The sequence below is a fragment of the Lissotriton vulgaris genome, chromosome 1_1, assembly GCF_964263255.1.
Source record: "Lissotriton vulgaris chromosome 1_1, aLisVul1.2, whole genome shotgun sequence".
Taxonomy (NCBI): Eukaryota; Metazoa; Chordata; class Amphibia; order Caudata; family Salamandridae; genus Lissotriton; species Lissotriton vulgaris.
The window spans coordinates 1,584,955,604-1,584,972,193 of NC_141685.1; the positions used below are offsets into that span (position 1 = coordinate 1,584,955,604).

At 41.3% G+C, this 16,590-nt stretch overlaps 1 protein-coding gene across 2 annotated transcripts in view; it reads right to left on the minus strand.

Moving 5' to 3' along the window:
* CAPS2 (calcyphosine 2) overlaps positions 1-16,590 on the minus strand; it is a 780,299-nt gene that overhangs the window by 213,705 nt on the left and 550,004 nt on the right. For both annotated transcript variants that reach the window (XM_086918127.1, XM_086918122.1), the window contains exon 15: positions 4,918-4,994. In XM_086918127.1, coding sequence (XP_086774253.1) covers positions 4,918-4,994 — 77 coding nt within the window. The remainder of the gene's footprint in view (positions 1-4,917; positions 4,995-16,590) is intronic.

The following is a 16,590-nucleotide window of genomic DNA, read 5'->3' on the forward strand; positions in this document are numbered from 1 at the left end:
AACACGTGATTAAGTGAAAAATATGCAAAAGAGAAGTCCTTCCTCCAAACTCAGTAAGACTTTATGCGGATCACTTAAATCGTAAATCAAATGAAATACAAGTAACCAAAATAATTTCTGAACACAGTGGAGATGTGTATATTGTTTCATATTAAGAAATGAGAACCCTGGTAAACATAAGAGGAGAGGAGACTGCTTTGGGTTGAAAAGGTCTTGTTAAACAAATTAGGAAAAGATTCTACATAATCAAGTGTTGAAGCATGAGTGCCAGTGAACAAATTCATCTCTATCTTCCCAGGCACCTCAAGCTGACACATAAATTAAGTTATTTAATAGCATTTGAGGTAGAGCTGTAAGAAACCAGGAGTATTGTGCATTTTCAAGGCCACTTTATGGGCCTCAAAACACCCACCAATATCATCCATAGCTACTAAACTATGGACCAGGTCGTTGAGAATGTGGACCTTTCTACACCCTCTAGGCATATCTGTGTCTTTGCCAACATCTCCATAGTAGTCTATGACACTCCTGACTTTCAGGTCCACTTTTTTCTGTCCCACCTCATTCGGCCAGCTTATTCTCATCCATAGGGAAAGTGGCCAGTTGCAGCCTCAACTCTCTTTAAGCTCTCCTGTCCTCCAACTCTTTAGGGTTCAGACTGAGAAAGTACACTGCTCCTGGCAGGGCACCCCACTCCAGTGGACCCTTCTCTGGTGCTGAGACTATTGGTAGAATATTCTCTCCATCCTATTCTACTTCATCCCTCCCCTTTTGCACATTATCCTGCTCCTGTGATGTAGCATGCAAAACGTGGACCTCTTCCCAGGCTTTGAGCGCTAGCTTCTACTCCAGCTACCTGGAGTATTTTGCTATGTTCAGGCACTCTCTACACACTTTTCAGCTCTGCTACAGTGACACTTTCAAAGTAGCTGAGATAAATCTCCATTCTTGCAAAAATTACAGGTGCAAAATATTAGAAAAGGAATAAAATTAAGGAAAGAAAAAATGGCAAATCAAAAATAAAGGAGAATTTAAAAATCAAAAATTGATTTTGATGTCAGATTATCAAGCGATTTTTGGTTTCACACAAATCACTGAGTGGCAATGCACAAACACAAGTACAGGATCCCACTGCTGAACGCTATTGTAAGTAATTAGTTAAGGGGAGGTGAGAACACACCTCAAATAATAATCACAGTCTTCGTTGCGGTGAATGACAAAGCTCTAAAAAATAAACTGTGCTTAGCCCTCTGGTGGCTTGGCACACAAGCTGTCAGGCTTAAAGTAGATGCAATGTGCAAGGTATTTATGTGGTACTCAAAAAGTAATAAAGTGTCAAAAAAACACAAGAAAAATACCAAACCAATTTAGAAAAACAGAGTGAACTCTAGAAATAAAAAACAAAGAGGTTTGAATTTTTTAAGTTTAAGATTCAAAGTAGCGCCAAAAAGCAATAAGTCAATCACAGTGGTCTGGGCGTGCTACACCTGGCCAAAGTCAAAAGTTAAGGCAGACATCAATGGAGTGTGGGTCAGATACCAGGTATGTTACGGTGAAAAGATTCCCTTCTGACTTAGTCTCTGGGATGGAAGTCAAAAATCCTCAGAGGGGGCAAGACATCAGACTGTGGCCGAAGGGGGCTCAACATTGTCCGATAGCTGCCAGACAAGGTCTCAGTGAAGCCTTTACGGTTTGAAGGGAAAGCTTCAAGCAGGAGCCCATAAAGGTCCCTTGCTGGCCGGATACTTTCCATACCTTTGCCTGGTCAATATTTCTACATTTTACAACGTAGTCACTTTTTTAGAATCTTGGATTCTTGCAGTGGGGCAATGCTGCAGTCTGTAGCCGAAGAAGACTTCACAAAACTGGATACCTTCTTCGCGAAGTCAGCTGGATCATCATTTGCTGCGGAGGAGGAGAACGTAGAGGGAGCAACCTGAATCTTTGGCTATGATAATGGGCAAATCCTTCTTTATAGTCCTTCAAAACAAGTTCTCATGCAACCTCCCCTCTCTCAACTGGGTTTGAAGCCAAGCTGAATAAGACAACAGAGGGATACAGGCCGAGTTGTGAGCTACGTTTGCCAGTGACAGGGTAAGGGCTCTGAAGCTCAGGAAGGGGCTGGCACAACCCCAGACTATCCTGCTCAAGAAAGAAAAACACCTTTTCACATCCAAGCCTCAAGTCCATAGTCTGGGAGTAATAGACATAGCACTGTAGGAGAGCCATTAACAGTCTGGTGACCCTGGACACTTGCAGAAAGGCACATTTGGCTTAGGAAGAAAATGACAGCATTCTAAAAGGGTATTTTTCAAAATAGTAATATAAAATCTAACTTTACCATTAAGTTAAATTTAAAAATACTAATAAATAAGTACTTTAATCCTTTTTCTAGCTGTTCCGAAACCGAAATTATGTATTATAAGGTGCCATGATGAAGTCCAGTGTTTCCTTTGGGAGAGCCAGCCTTGCTACAGTGAAAAATTACTTCAGAGGCATTTCACTATGAGGACATGTAAAGCTTTAGTTATACATGTCCTACTTTTTGAATACCATGCACACTGCACTGTGGCCGCTTGTCAGTATTAAAAAGGAAGCTCAAAATGTATAATTTGCCATGGCGAAATGGTAGTTTATAACTCACCACCCAGGCTTCTGGGGGTGAATATTTGATTGGATCAGCATTCCGTCCATAATTTGTTCTTTTTGCATTTGTTGCCCTAAGTGGACGAGGTATGCCCAGGCGTGGGTCCCTTGCTCACTGTGCCACTGGATTCAAGCTAACCTGGCTGATGAGAGGTGATACCCCGAAACTGGTCCCAGGATGCTTCTTTCAAGTCTATGGAGGACCTGGCCTGACAGTTCGGACTGGACTGGTCCCATGGGGAGCAGGATCAAGACTGATTTGCATATGGCTGGGTCCAAATTGGAGTGACGTGCAACGCAAAATAAAATGGATTAAACCTAGATATGTGACTGGGGGTGAATGTTTGATTTGTTCAGCACTCCATCCATCATTTGTAGTTTTTGCATCCAGGCTGCAATGGCAGATCTGTGGACATGGTTATAGTGCTTCTTTAGTGGGTGGCAAAACAAGTGCTACAATACACTAATAGCATTTAATTTATAGGCCCTGGCTACGTGTTGTACCATATACTAGGGACCTACAAGTAAATTAAATGTGGCAATCACAGATATGACAATTTTATTATGTTTAAAAGAGAGCGCACCCACACTTTACCACTCTTTAGCAGGAGTAAAGTGTGTAGAGTCCTATGCCCAACAAAAATGGGTTCAGCTAGATAAGGCATAAATCTGGGGAATACCATGGAAAAGTTGGTAACTTCCAACAAAAACAATTTCCATATCTTCATCTTTCATACAGGTTTTGTTTTCATCTGTCCTTTCCTCAGACTCTGGTTTTAAGTCTGGTTTCTTATGATATAGCAGGGCAAAGGTTTGGACAGACACACAAGAAGCAGTATGGCCCTCTGCTACTTCCCATGAGAAGACTAAACCTGATGTGTAATTCTCTTAGCCCCTTCTATTGACTCAACATTTGGCTCCGAAACTGGCTCTGAATCAGACAGCTATAGTAACAGCTGAGCAAAACATTCTGGAATAACAAGGAAAGGGTCAGGTGTAATATGGGGTCTACAAGAGGTACATAAGCTGAAAAAGGCACCAGGGACATTGCAGCTTGAGGATTTATTTTAGATAAAAGCTCTTTTAAAACAAAATGTGCAAAAGGATCTCAAAAGCATGCAAATAAGCTGGGCAACACTGAGCGAATCTGAGAAATTATTTGCTTTCATAAACTAAAGTGTTATTGTAGCACATGATGGCTCTATACATCACATGTACATTCTTCAGGCACAAGTAAATAATATGGATTACCCATTCCATGAACCATCAAGGCCCTTAATGAAGTTGAAAGTGACTAGAGGGAATCTCCAATGGAATGGAGTGATATGTTAGATCTCAGTTTTCTAATTTCCATGAATGATTTGGATTTTACTAAAGGAACATTCATATAACAGTGCATTGCACCACACAAACGGGGCTTGAGTACCCATGACAAAAAAAGCAGTATTGCTGCACAACAATATTTGCTCCTCTTAAATATGTTTCACTCGGTCCCAATAGCTTCTTCTATGTATGAATTACCAATTCAATGCACAAAGAAAAACATATATTTTGAAATTCAATGACACTTTCCTTAAATGCCTCCTCCTACATTCGTGCACATTTATGAGTCTGTACAGCTTTAGTCAATTTTCAACATGCACTTTCTCAACATCAAAAGGTCAGCCATGGTACCTCAAAAGACATGGGTTAAACTTGTCTGGCTGTTGGGCAAGACCAACGGGTCAATAGTTTTAGGAAATACCCAAATTACACCAGCATACCTCAAGCAAGCTGTAAATGAAGCTAGCCACCGGTCTTCCCTACTCTCAATAACATGCATGTAACTTGCTACAAAGAATCAACGGGTGTTCTATAAACAAACCGTACAGAAAAACATTATGAGAAAAATATCACAGAAAAAATATGAAAAAGTTCAAAACAGTAAAAAAAAATGAGTATCCTTCAAAAAGTACTGCATTTAGGTTACGATTTCACAAAGTGGGATCTAGATGAAATTGAGAGCTTTCAATTTACATAGAAGGACACGAAGCTAAGGAAATCGGACAGTGGTGGAGAAAATGTAAATGAAGATAATGCTTCCATTCTCACAACAATGCACATATTTTTATAACAGTGGAAGGAAAACGGCGACCAAGAACATAAAGAAAGTTATTGATGATAAAGTAAGGAATCAGTCAAAACCTATGACCATGAAAGAAAAATGTTTACCACTCATAAACAAGCACCATGAAGGTTTAAGCTAGCAATGAATGATGCACATACACTGACCTTGAATTGACAAAATTATATTCCTGTCATCAGTCTCGTCCTGTGAGAGTCCTTGCAGGTTTCCAATAAAGTTTTTTCTGAAAGGGATTATAATTCTGAAATTAATCAATCAATACAGATATGATACTGTATATTCTGAAAGCCAAGCAAAAGCCTTTGTCCATACTGCAATAATGTCTGACACCATTGATTCAGTTTCTCTCTAGATTGTGAGTGACATAAAGCATGGCAAGATAAAGAAGATTGGAGCTCCAGTGAGCTATGTAGCTGGTTTCTTTCCCAATAATTATTCCATTTTGCACGTGTGTGTGTGCGTGCAGAAGGGGTGTTAAGTGCAAAATGCTGGATCTCTGTTTCATGGTCTGAAAATGCCGCTACATGAAAAGGATAAGAAAGTTTTGCAGAACATTACTGTGGAGAATAGTACATCCCTAGTGGGCAGTAGGAAATTAAGTACTGGGAAGGAAACCAGCTAGATAGCTCTCTGAAGCTCCCATCTTCTGTACAATTTCCCTTACCAGCAGTAGTAATCTCAGACAATGTGATGATGGTTCAAGCAAGTTGTACTGAATAAATGCCCAGTTGCACAGGGCGCTCTGCTCACTAGGGCCTGACACCTGCACAGCCATTCTGCCCCCCACTCCAATTGGGAGTCTGCCTACTTAGGCTGTATTTATGTGCAATTGAATATATGTGTGTGATTAGCTCTATTAATTGGTATCCTTGCTGCACTGCCATAGAAAGCATGTCACCCACAGAGACCTGAGTATGAGGCAATTATGATGTTTGCCTTTATTGGACTCTTTGCCAACGTAGGCTTGTTTTCTGTACCTTTGCATTATTGCGACAATAAGTGGGATATATGTTCAATTATATATTGCATTCATACATAACATATGCAAAAAGAACAACTGATGGACAGAATGCAGAACAATGTCATACATTCACCCCAGTACAGAGATCTGGGCCTAAATCCATAGTTTGTTTGCTCACCATGCCATTCCAGTTTGGACCCAGCCATATGCAAATCAGGCTTGACCCTGAGCCCAATGGGAACAGTCCAGCCCGAACTGCCAGGCCAGGTCCTTCCTGGACTGGAAACAAGCATTGGGCTTTTAGCCCTCATCAGCCAGGATAGCTTGAGTCCAGTGGCATGGAGAGCAAGGGACCCATGTCTGGGCATACCCAATCCCACTCGGGGTGACAAATGCAAAAAAGAACAATTGATGGACAGAATGCAGAACAACGTCATTCACCCCAGTACAGAGGTCTGGGCATAAATCCATACTTTTTTTGCTCACCATGCCATTCCAGTTTGGACCCAGCCATATGCCAATCAGGCTTGACCCTGCGCCCAATGGGAACAGTCCAGCCCGAACTGCCAGGCCAGGTCCTGGAAACAAGCATCCTAGGACCGGTTTCGGGCTTTCAGCCCTCATCAGCCAGGATAGCTTGAGCCCAGTGGCATGGAGAGCAAGTGACCCACGTCTGGGAATACCCGTCCCACTCCGGGTGACAAATGCAAAAAGAACAATTGATGGACAGAATGCGTAACAATGTCATGCATTCACCCAAGTACAGAGATATGGGCCTTTTTGCTCACCATGCCATTCCAGTTTGGACCGAGCTATATGCAAATCAAGCTTGACCCTGCGCCTAATGGAAACAGTCCAGCCCGAACTGCAAGGCCAGGTCCTCCCTGGACTGGAAACAAGCACCTACTAAAGGTGGATTTGTTGTTCCTAAAGGGACTACAAGACCCAGCATGCGTCAAGGCAATCACACGTACTTAACATGGCCCACTAAGGGCAGGAAAATATAATAGCATTCAGCTGTACAGGCGAATGGGACTACCTGCGAGAGAGTCATTGAACAGTAACCTTTGAGAAAGAGGCAGAAGCCTCGAAACGCGTAAGGTTTAAATGAATTGTAACCAAGGAACAAGCACGCAAGTTTCTTCTTTTGGGAAAACCGGATGGTTGATTTGCTTTGAGTGCGCCCTCAGACGCTTGGGCACTTTGTTGGAATTTGAATATATATATGTTGCAAACTGATATTGTCAGGGCATTACTGAATGCACAAACTGGTCACTGAACTGGAACTCGCGACGTGGGACTGCCTACATGCCCCATTTTTGTGAACTTCTCGGACTGCAATGCACTGTGGGGACTACATCTACCAGCAACCTTAGCACATGCTGCACACGGATTGGAATATTCAAGCTCCAATTGGAACACAACTAGCAGTACGTTAATGCCCTGTGCAAACCACAAAGACAAAACACAAAGCTGGCAATGATTAAGGCATTCGCCAAAACGCGTCTGCCAGGAATTTTTCTTCCGGATGGTGGTAAATAAATTCCCCTGAAGAAGTTCCAAGCATGTATCGGACCCGTTCTTTATGGAAAGGCGGGACTGGAGTTTGATGTTATTGCAGCAGTCGGCGCTGCATTCCGATGCGCCTCTCAATCTGGAGCTCCGCTGATGGCCAACATCTTTCCTGGTGTGACGTGCTGAATGCACACAGCAGCGTCCCCCACCCCCGCCCAAGAGAGTGTTTTTGGTATCGGGGAGAGAGCAGCAGATTCCTGCTGATTGGGACACCTTCGGGAGACGATCGCCACCATATGTACACGCAACAGAGAGTGGGCGGACTTGCAAGCTGACATTGTCAGGGCATTACTGAATGCACGAACCGGTCAGTGAACCTGAGCTTGCAACGTGGGACTGCCTACATGCCCTGTCTGCGCCTCTGATTTGAATATTCACGCTCCACTGAGAACACAACTAGTAGTATGTTAATGCCCCGTGCAAACCACAAAGACTAAACACAAAGCTGACAATGATTAAGGCATTTATCGAAACGCGCCTGCCAGGTGTTTTTCTTCTGGATGGTGGTAAATAAATTCCCCTGAAGAGGTTCCAAACTTGTGTCGGACCCGTTCTTTAGGAAAAGGCGGGACTGGTGTTTGATGTTACTGCAGCAGTCGGCGCTGCATTCCGATGCGCCTCTCGATCTGGAGCTCCGCTGATGGCCAACATCTTTCCTGGTGCGATGTGCTAAATGCACACAGCGGCACCCCCCCCACCCCCCCGCCCTAGACAGTGTTCATGGTACAATATTTACAAATGCTAGTGGTGCTCTAATTGGTATTCCATCACTCTCTTTGTGCATCATATATAAACATCTAAATCTTGGTTCCCTTCAAGGTAAAAAAGATCTACACCCCACTAACTAAGGTGTCTAATCATTATGGCCCAAATGGACCCAGTGAAAAGGGTGAACAAGTATATAAACCTCGGCACTCTATTCAATTTTGTGTTGATTCATACAATTTTTCCATGCAAGTCAATTTGAAGTACCAGCAGGACATAATATTTTTTCTTGCCACATAAATTTAATATGAGTATAAAACAGAGTTTTGAATCACAAGTTTAAAAGCAGTAACATTGTAATCCAAGAATAGAAAGCTTGATACAATAATCATGCTTTCAAGTGTTGAACCGGCAGCCGACACGTGTTTCGTTTCATAGAAACTTTTTCAAGGCTGCAAATAATGCCATGAGAAAAAAAACATTGTTTATAACCATACAATATAGAACATCAAAGGAAACAGGAAAAGCAAATACTTATTCATATAAAACAACAAAGAGATAAAAAAAATCTACTGTATTGGTACAATGTGAGGACTTGCTTATTTAACCCCTTCGCTGCTCATGACGAGCTCAGCTCGTCATGCAGTACACTGGTCGTGTGCTCATGACGAGCTGAGCTCGTCATGAACAATGGGAAAAATGTAAAATCAGCACATGAGGAAAATCTCCCTAGCAGCGATGGTGTTAAGAAAAAGATAGTAAGAATAGACCAAAAGTCACCCATAGTGAAAGATGCACAAAACATGCAGTGCTCATGACCCAAGATATAAGTATTCCATCAAATAAATAGTTACTAAGTATAGCCCACCAAGTACTGTATAGGCCCCGTCCAAATAAATACCTTCAATAACTAGTCAGGATAAAAGCGAAAAGTTGTATAGGAATGGCCAAGTCTTGTAGTTGGGAGTCGTCTGTCCCTGATAGATTGTCAATAAAAAAAGGAAAAAAGAAGAGAATATTCTAAGCAAGTTCTAGTTTAACAATGGAAAATTATTTAATCATATAAATTAGTGGATTTAAAATGATGAGTATACCTAAAAGCATTAAAGTTCTTTATCGGAACAAAAATCACGTCCCATATTTTTCAATTGAATCCACTAGTGAGTTACCTGTAAATTCAAAAAACCAAAAGGTCAGTTTGTCTACAAGATTTAGTAAAGTGGCCACTTAGGTTTCACGGTTTATGCAATCACACTTGTTGGTGTGAATAGTCTTCTTTAATTTCTTACATTACGTTTAAGTCAGTTTTTCTAAAAAAACTGCGTATTGAGAATTATGTAATATATTCCAACCATTAGACGCATTAACAACTGCCCATTACTATTTCTATAATATCTGCAACAAAGTAATTCGCAATACCTGAAAATTGTTCTGGACAAAATTATTTACCACATCGGTTTTTGTCAGAGAACTAACAAAATATAAATATAGGCAAGCCCAGAGATTCGCCTTTAAAATAGCATGTCTGATAATACAACAATCCTAAGTCAGAAAAACTTACAGTATTAATGGATGAAGCGTCTAGGGCTATAATATGCCCCTAAAAAGTGTAAGAAGAAATAAGTATTAGAAAACAATATTACCAATAAATTGTGTGATATATTAACCCACTACTCAATGTAATTATGATATCCCTATTCTATATACCTATTTGGTAACATTCCTGAGTAAGGACGCTAGCCTGCAGAAACAACTACTGGACCCAAGCCCATATTGTATTAAAGACAGAAAAGAGTCACGTCCCCTAAAAGTAGAAGCCTTAAAACAGTCACTATCTAGTTATTTAAAAAAGATCCCCAAGCTACAAATAAGTAAGTCACAAACCTATTAACCGGTACTGTACTGCTATAAATTATCGACTGGATCGTTACTATGTTACGATCAGATATTCGTGTTATCAAAGCGTATATACATACTAGTCACAAAAAAATCCAAAAAAGTGTTTCATCTATTTTCTTAGCAAAAGCCAAGACGATATTTTCTTTGGCAGTGTATTAAAAAGCAAAAATAGCACTTAAGTAATCCTGAATAACAGCAGTATAAACTGACCTGTAGTGATCATGTCACCCTCACGCCGTGGTCGTTCCGAATGTATTAGACAAACACGACCCCAGTTACCGGCACTCTTTTTGAAGCGTTATCGTCAGTTGTCATGTACAACGTCATATCACAAGGCTTACTCCTTCAATTTTTATTCATTGTAACAGAAAACGGACTATTGTTGCCAGGGTGCTCTCTATTTCAATATGACCACAGCAGCCATTAGTATATGATGTTAGTTCAACAAATTGTGTTGTCTGTGTGTCCCATTGCGATACTTTATCCCTATGTAATATCAATAAATTAGTAAGTACATGTAAGACAACATATCCAATTATCTAAAAACTTATTAAAGAATTACATATCGTGTTTTATACCAATCCTAAATATGTGGGTTTCGCATGTTAGGGTTTTAGTTGCCGACACTAGAGCAATGTTAGAGGCAAGTCTATCAAGTTTTTTTAACCCTATTGATGTTAGTATGTGCTCAATAAATCGAAGGAAGAAAGAACAGGTATTTTTCAACCAAGTTTCATGAAACATTGTAATCAAACCATTGTTTTGTATAGATTACGATATCTTACAATTTTACATTGACATTGTAACATATTATTGGCTATATTACATGCTACACTTATATTGAGTGGTATTATATTCCCAGTTTACACAGCAGAATTCAAAGAGCAGTGCATATCATGTAAGTACAGGTATACATGGCAGCAAGATACCAAGTCAACATAGTTTGAAAATTCCAAACATACACATAATCAGCATTTCCAAAATTCTCTCAGGTAAGGCAGCAGATTTGTTGATTACTACTAATGGCAAAACATTTTTTTTTAATTATTTCTGATATCTCAGTTCAAGAGTTGATATCTTAACGGTCAAAGCCATCTAATCCTTTAGGAAGACAAAAAGCTCCTTGTCGATATTAAAGCCCCTCTCTACCGCACGAAGACTTATAATCCATTGTGCTTCTGCCTTTCTCAATATTAGTGCACTATCTACACCTCTGGCATCAGTTTTCATTTCAGTAATGCCATAGAAGCTCAGACCTGTCAGGGTTCTATTAGGATGGTCACTGTTGAAATGTACAGCTAGAGGGTAACTACAATCATTATTTCTAATGGCCCTCATATGTTCTTGGATTCTCTCCTTTAACGGTCGAATTGTGCTGCCTATATAAATTAGACCACATACACAACCTATACAAGAAACAACTCATCTGGTATTGCAGTAAATGAACTGGCGAATCTGGTAGATTGTGTTGGTGTTATATTTAAATTCCTTCAATTTATTGCATGCAAATTGGCACACATTGCAATGTGCACATTTATAGAATCCATATGGTTTTTTTAGACAGCCAAGTCATGTCAGTTTGTTTAGGGGATACGTAACTTTATGGAAAGGCGGGACTGGTGTTTGATGTTATTGCAGCAGTCGGCGCTGCATTCCGATGCGCCTCTCAATCTGGAGCTCCGCTGATGACCGACATCTTTTCTGGTGTGACACGCTGAATGCACACAGCGGCGCCCTCCCGCCCAAGACAGTGTTCATGGTATCGGGGAGAGAGCAGCTGATTCCTGCTGATTGGGACACCTTCGGGAGACGATTGCCGCCATATGTTTACGCAACAGAGAGTGGGTGGACTCGCAAGCTGACATTGTCAGGGCATTACTGAATGCACAAACTGGTCACTGAACCTGAGCTCCCGACGAGGGACTGCCTACATGCCCTGTTTGTGTGAACTTCTCGGACTGCAATGCACTGTGGGGACTACATCTACCAGCAACCTTAGCACATGCTGCACACAGAGGTGAAAACACCGCGCCTCTGATTGGAATATTCACGCTCCAATGGGAACACAACTAGCAGTAGGTTAATGCCCCGTGCAAACCACAAAGACTAAACACAAAGCTGGCAATGATTAAGGCATTCGCCAAAACGAGTCTGCCAGGTGTTTTTCTTCCAGATGGTGGTAAATACATTCGCCTGAAGAGGTCCCAAGCATGTGTCAGACCCGTTCTTTATGGAAAGGCGGGACTGGTGTTTCATTGATTGATATATATATCTCCTTCCGTATACTCTCTTGCGTATGCCGCTGTTTCACCAAAACGAAGGGCGCGTCGTCTGGCGGACCTCGCAGAAGTTGGTCCGAAATAAATTGCTTCGGCCCCTTGAAACATGGATGACAAAGCTGTGTTTGGGTGCTTTGAATTATTTATTGTCAAACCGCCATTGAACGCCTTTCGGCTGATCCCAGCCTTGCTAACCAATGACGAGGCGGAATTTTCAGCAGTCTTTTAGCTATTTTCAATATCACGTGTAATACTCTAGTGCAAACAATACTGACGACAGACTGGTAGTTTCTTGCATGCAATCCTAATTCTATGCAGTTTGTTATTGTACACATTACATTTTTCATATACATTAACATCGCTCCTTGGGTAAGATTCAGTAATTTACCCCATTATACTATTACAATATTGCTGCTCATTAGTATGGGTAATTCCGTTCATAACATGTGTTTCTATGGTACACCATTATCTACGGATGTAAACATGAATTTCACCATAGTGGATACCCGTTACATTTACTATGATGCTTTGCTGTGTTTTTGCCCATGTGGGCTTACCCAAATAACTGTTGAACCTCGTTTCATGCCCAAGTGGGCTTTGATCCTCAAGGAAAACTATTCTAGCATGCCATTTATCCAGTCATATACAGAAAGGGAGTGCTTTAAATCCATGTTTCGTGACAATGAATATAAATTATTGATGTTATTAAAAATATTTTTGATTTTTTAAATAAATAGAAATTTGAAAAAACGAGGGGGAGGAATGTTATTTATTCTGCTGTGAGAACGGGAAAATTGCATCTGTTACACATGTGTGTCAAAGATGGTTGTGCATGTCTTCTCCAATATTAAGGCCACTTGGGCACATCGTATCGAGCTCTATTATATATCTGGATTCTAACTGCCTTAGGCTTTTTTCTCCGTTTCCTCCCCTGGTGCTTGGTATTACTGCATCCACTACAAAAATATGTAGGCCTTTTGTATCTCTATTGTGATGTTCATCAAAGTGGCGAGCCACTGGGTAGCTTTTGTCACCATGTTTGATGGTACACAAATGTTGTAAAACAAGCTTATGGACTTCCGAGATGTACTGCCCACGTACCGAAGTCCACATGGGCATTGAAGTACATTAACAACGTATTCTGTTTTGCAAGTGAATCTTCCTCCTATTTTCCTAACTTTAGGTACTAGCCCTGATGTGTATGTCTCTGTGTTCTTTGGTTGGAAGAAGAAGTCCCCTTGACTGCTGAGGGTGTCTTTCTGCTAGTTTCTCACCTTTATCTCACTTCTTTCTGCTCGTTTCTCACCTTTATGTTGCCTCTTTCTGCTCATTTCTGAACTTTATTCTGCCTCTTTCAGCTCGTTTTAGGTCTTTACTTTGCCTCTTTTTTCTCTTTTCCCCAGGCCGTAGGGTGTGCCTCAATGCCCCCGTGGTCCCAGCTGACTCCCTGCCACCTGCGGGAGCAGGTATTACTGCTGCATGAAGGGAGCTGCTGGAAAGGGATACCCCTCCATGCAGGAGCTATCTGTTTCATCTCTGTGCCTGCCTGCATGTCTGGGGGCAGGGAAAGATATACAACCTCCGCTTCCAGCTGGCTTGCACACTTTGACAGCTCCTACTCGCTGGAACCGGAGTATTTTGCTTTACCTTGGCGGGAGTTGCCAAAGCTCCCATCATGCGAAGGCAACAGCTATGTGGCATAGCAGGAGACGCCACTGGAGGGTGCCGGCCCAGGGCCACGCATGGCTCCAGGAGTGGGGGGGCATGCAAGCCTCCTCCTTTCATTTGCATGGACCAGCCCCGGGGAGGTGGTGTTCCCCGGGGCTGTGTATGGCCCAGGATGAGGGCCGCACGGACCCCACTCCCTCTTCTTTTTAAAGGAATTTACCCCAGGGAGGTGGTGGTCATTGCGGCAATATTAAGCCCTAGGAGGGGGGGGGGGGGGTGGCGTGCATCCTCTAATTTTTTAAAAATAGAAATGCCCACTGGGACCCAGCCCACCCTAAGGCTCTTACCAAACAAGCACAGGAGCCCACTCTTTTTTTATTTTTGCTGCGGATTTGCAGTTCCATCGCATTTAAACAGCAATTTGTTTTAAGGTTTTTTTTGGCCCTGTTGGATCACAGGGGGACCACAGTTAAGGGGTCAGGGTGTTCCTACCCTGCTGCTTTTCTATTTTTCTGACAATTTTTTTAGGGACTTGGCTGAAACAAAGTCCCAAGATGGCTGGTTGAAATGCTGGCAGCCAATCGCATTTCAACACAGAGGATCCTCAGAGGATAAGGGTCCCTATATAGACAAATGTGGATTTCCCTTAATATTTCCAAAACTACTGAACTGATTTACACCAATTTACAAAAAGGTCGCTTTCTGGACCGACAGCTACCTTACTGACAAATTTTGTGTAATTCTGTTGTGTCTAAAATCCATATGGGAAATTGCATGGGAAAAATGCGGTTTGGGACCCTTGCTTTTTCTTGGTCCCTGCTGGGCCAGTTTGTACCTGAAACCTTTGAGACTGCAGCTGAAGAGAGTGGGAAACAAGTTTTAAAAAGTTTGCAAAGATTCATCAAACAGTGCCAAAGTTATTGGCAAAACAAGAAACGCTCTGTGTATGGAAACTAGGTCCTAACTTTAAGTACTTACTGGTGACACCAATAGGTAACATACATATGTGTGTGTGGGTATATATATATATATTTAGATCACACATAATTATTGTGTCATCCTTATGCTGCTATTGGATATTTTGATATTTGAGCTATTGTTTTTAAATTTTTACACAATAGGACAAATTGGATCTCAACACCTAATATTGTACATAGATGAATTTATTTACCATGTACATATTTGTATGTGTTTCTTTCCCCTGCCAATCTGTGTAATTTAAACATGCTCTATTTTTTCTTAAAATCTGTAAATTTGATTTTATTTAAATGTGTAAATTGTTCGGGTTAAAATTTTGGTGTCCCACTTGGGCACTCTCGCTTTCGATTTGCACAAATGCAGCAAAATACTATGTGTAGTATTTTTTCTATTACTATGACACGATCCAATGCACTGTCACTTTAAAAGTCCCGCTTGATTCTCGCAGTTTGTCATGTGATCAAGCCTCCCTGGAGGCGAAACGCGTCATGGCGGCAGCGCTGGCTATATTGGAATAAATCACCTTTCACCAGCACTTTTTGGGTCGGCTCTTTGTTGCTATGTATCCGGACATCCTGTGTTCTGAGTGACAAGTTTCGCTATATATATATATATATCTATATATCTATATCTATATCTATATCTATATATATATATATATATATATATATCTCTGAAGAACTTGCTGTGAGCAGCCGCTCACCCTCCTTCCGACGCCGGTGCCTGCAGTGGTCACAACACCGCTAAATATATTTCCCACAAGGAAGTCTTCTCCAAGAACTCTGAAAAAACTCCCAGCGGCACACCACAGGACGAGCACAATAGAAATGTATTTTCTCACAAACCAAACAGAACGACGCATTTCGGCGAAGCCTTTGTCAAGTTGAGGACCTGTGCCTAATTGCCCTTAGAAATAAGGGTCAATGTTCATAGACAGTGAGAAAACATTTTCGCTTTACACAACAATCACAATAAATACCACAATTTGTTTCTTCCAAAATTATTTTTCATAGGGGTCACATAAATTGCATTAAATAGCACATATAAATCAAACTGGATGTGAAAAATTAATCACAAAAAAAAATGCAATTATTTCTCAGCGATCTGCACAGAGCGCATGTGAAGTACTCGGTATTCTCTGCTGTGATATGTGAATACGCATTATGAGCGTATCCAAGCTGATATATGCATCAAGTTCCCATTTTTTATAGATATCATGTCTGAACCAATTCATGCATGCGCTGATGCGTTTTATAGTCATTAAAATCCGTTATACAATCAAAGGAGAATAATCACTGCAGACATAAAAGATTTATATATATATATATATGGGGAGAGGGTTATGCGGTGCAGGGATGTAGAGTGTAGTGTTGTAAAGTGGAGTGTCTCAGAGTTGAGTGGCGTACAGTGGAGTGACAAACAGTGGAGTACCAAGTAAAGGGAAAAAGGTACCCCCTATCTCAATTTTTAGCCTCAAGAGCCTCTAGGAAGCCGTATATAAAGAAATATAGATCTGACAAGAGTTCTCTCTTACAGGACATATAGTGGAGTACCATACAGTGGAGTAGCATACAGTAGAGCAGAGTGTTGTGGAGTGATGTACAGTGTTGCAGGCAGGGTGGCATACAGTGATGTAGAATGTAGAGTGGAGTAGAACATTGTAGAGTGCAGTGCCACAGAGTTGAGTACAGTGTTGAAGACTGAAGGGGCACAGAGTGTCAGGGTGAAGTACAGTGTTGTATAGTCCAGTAGAG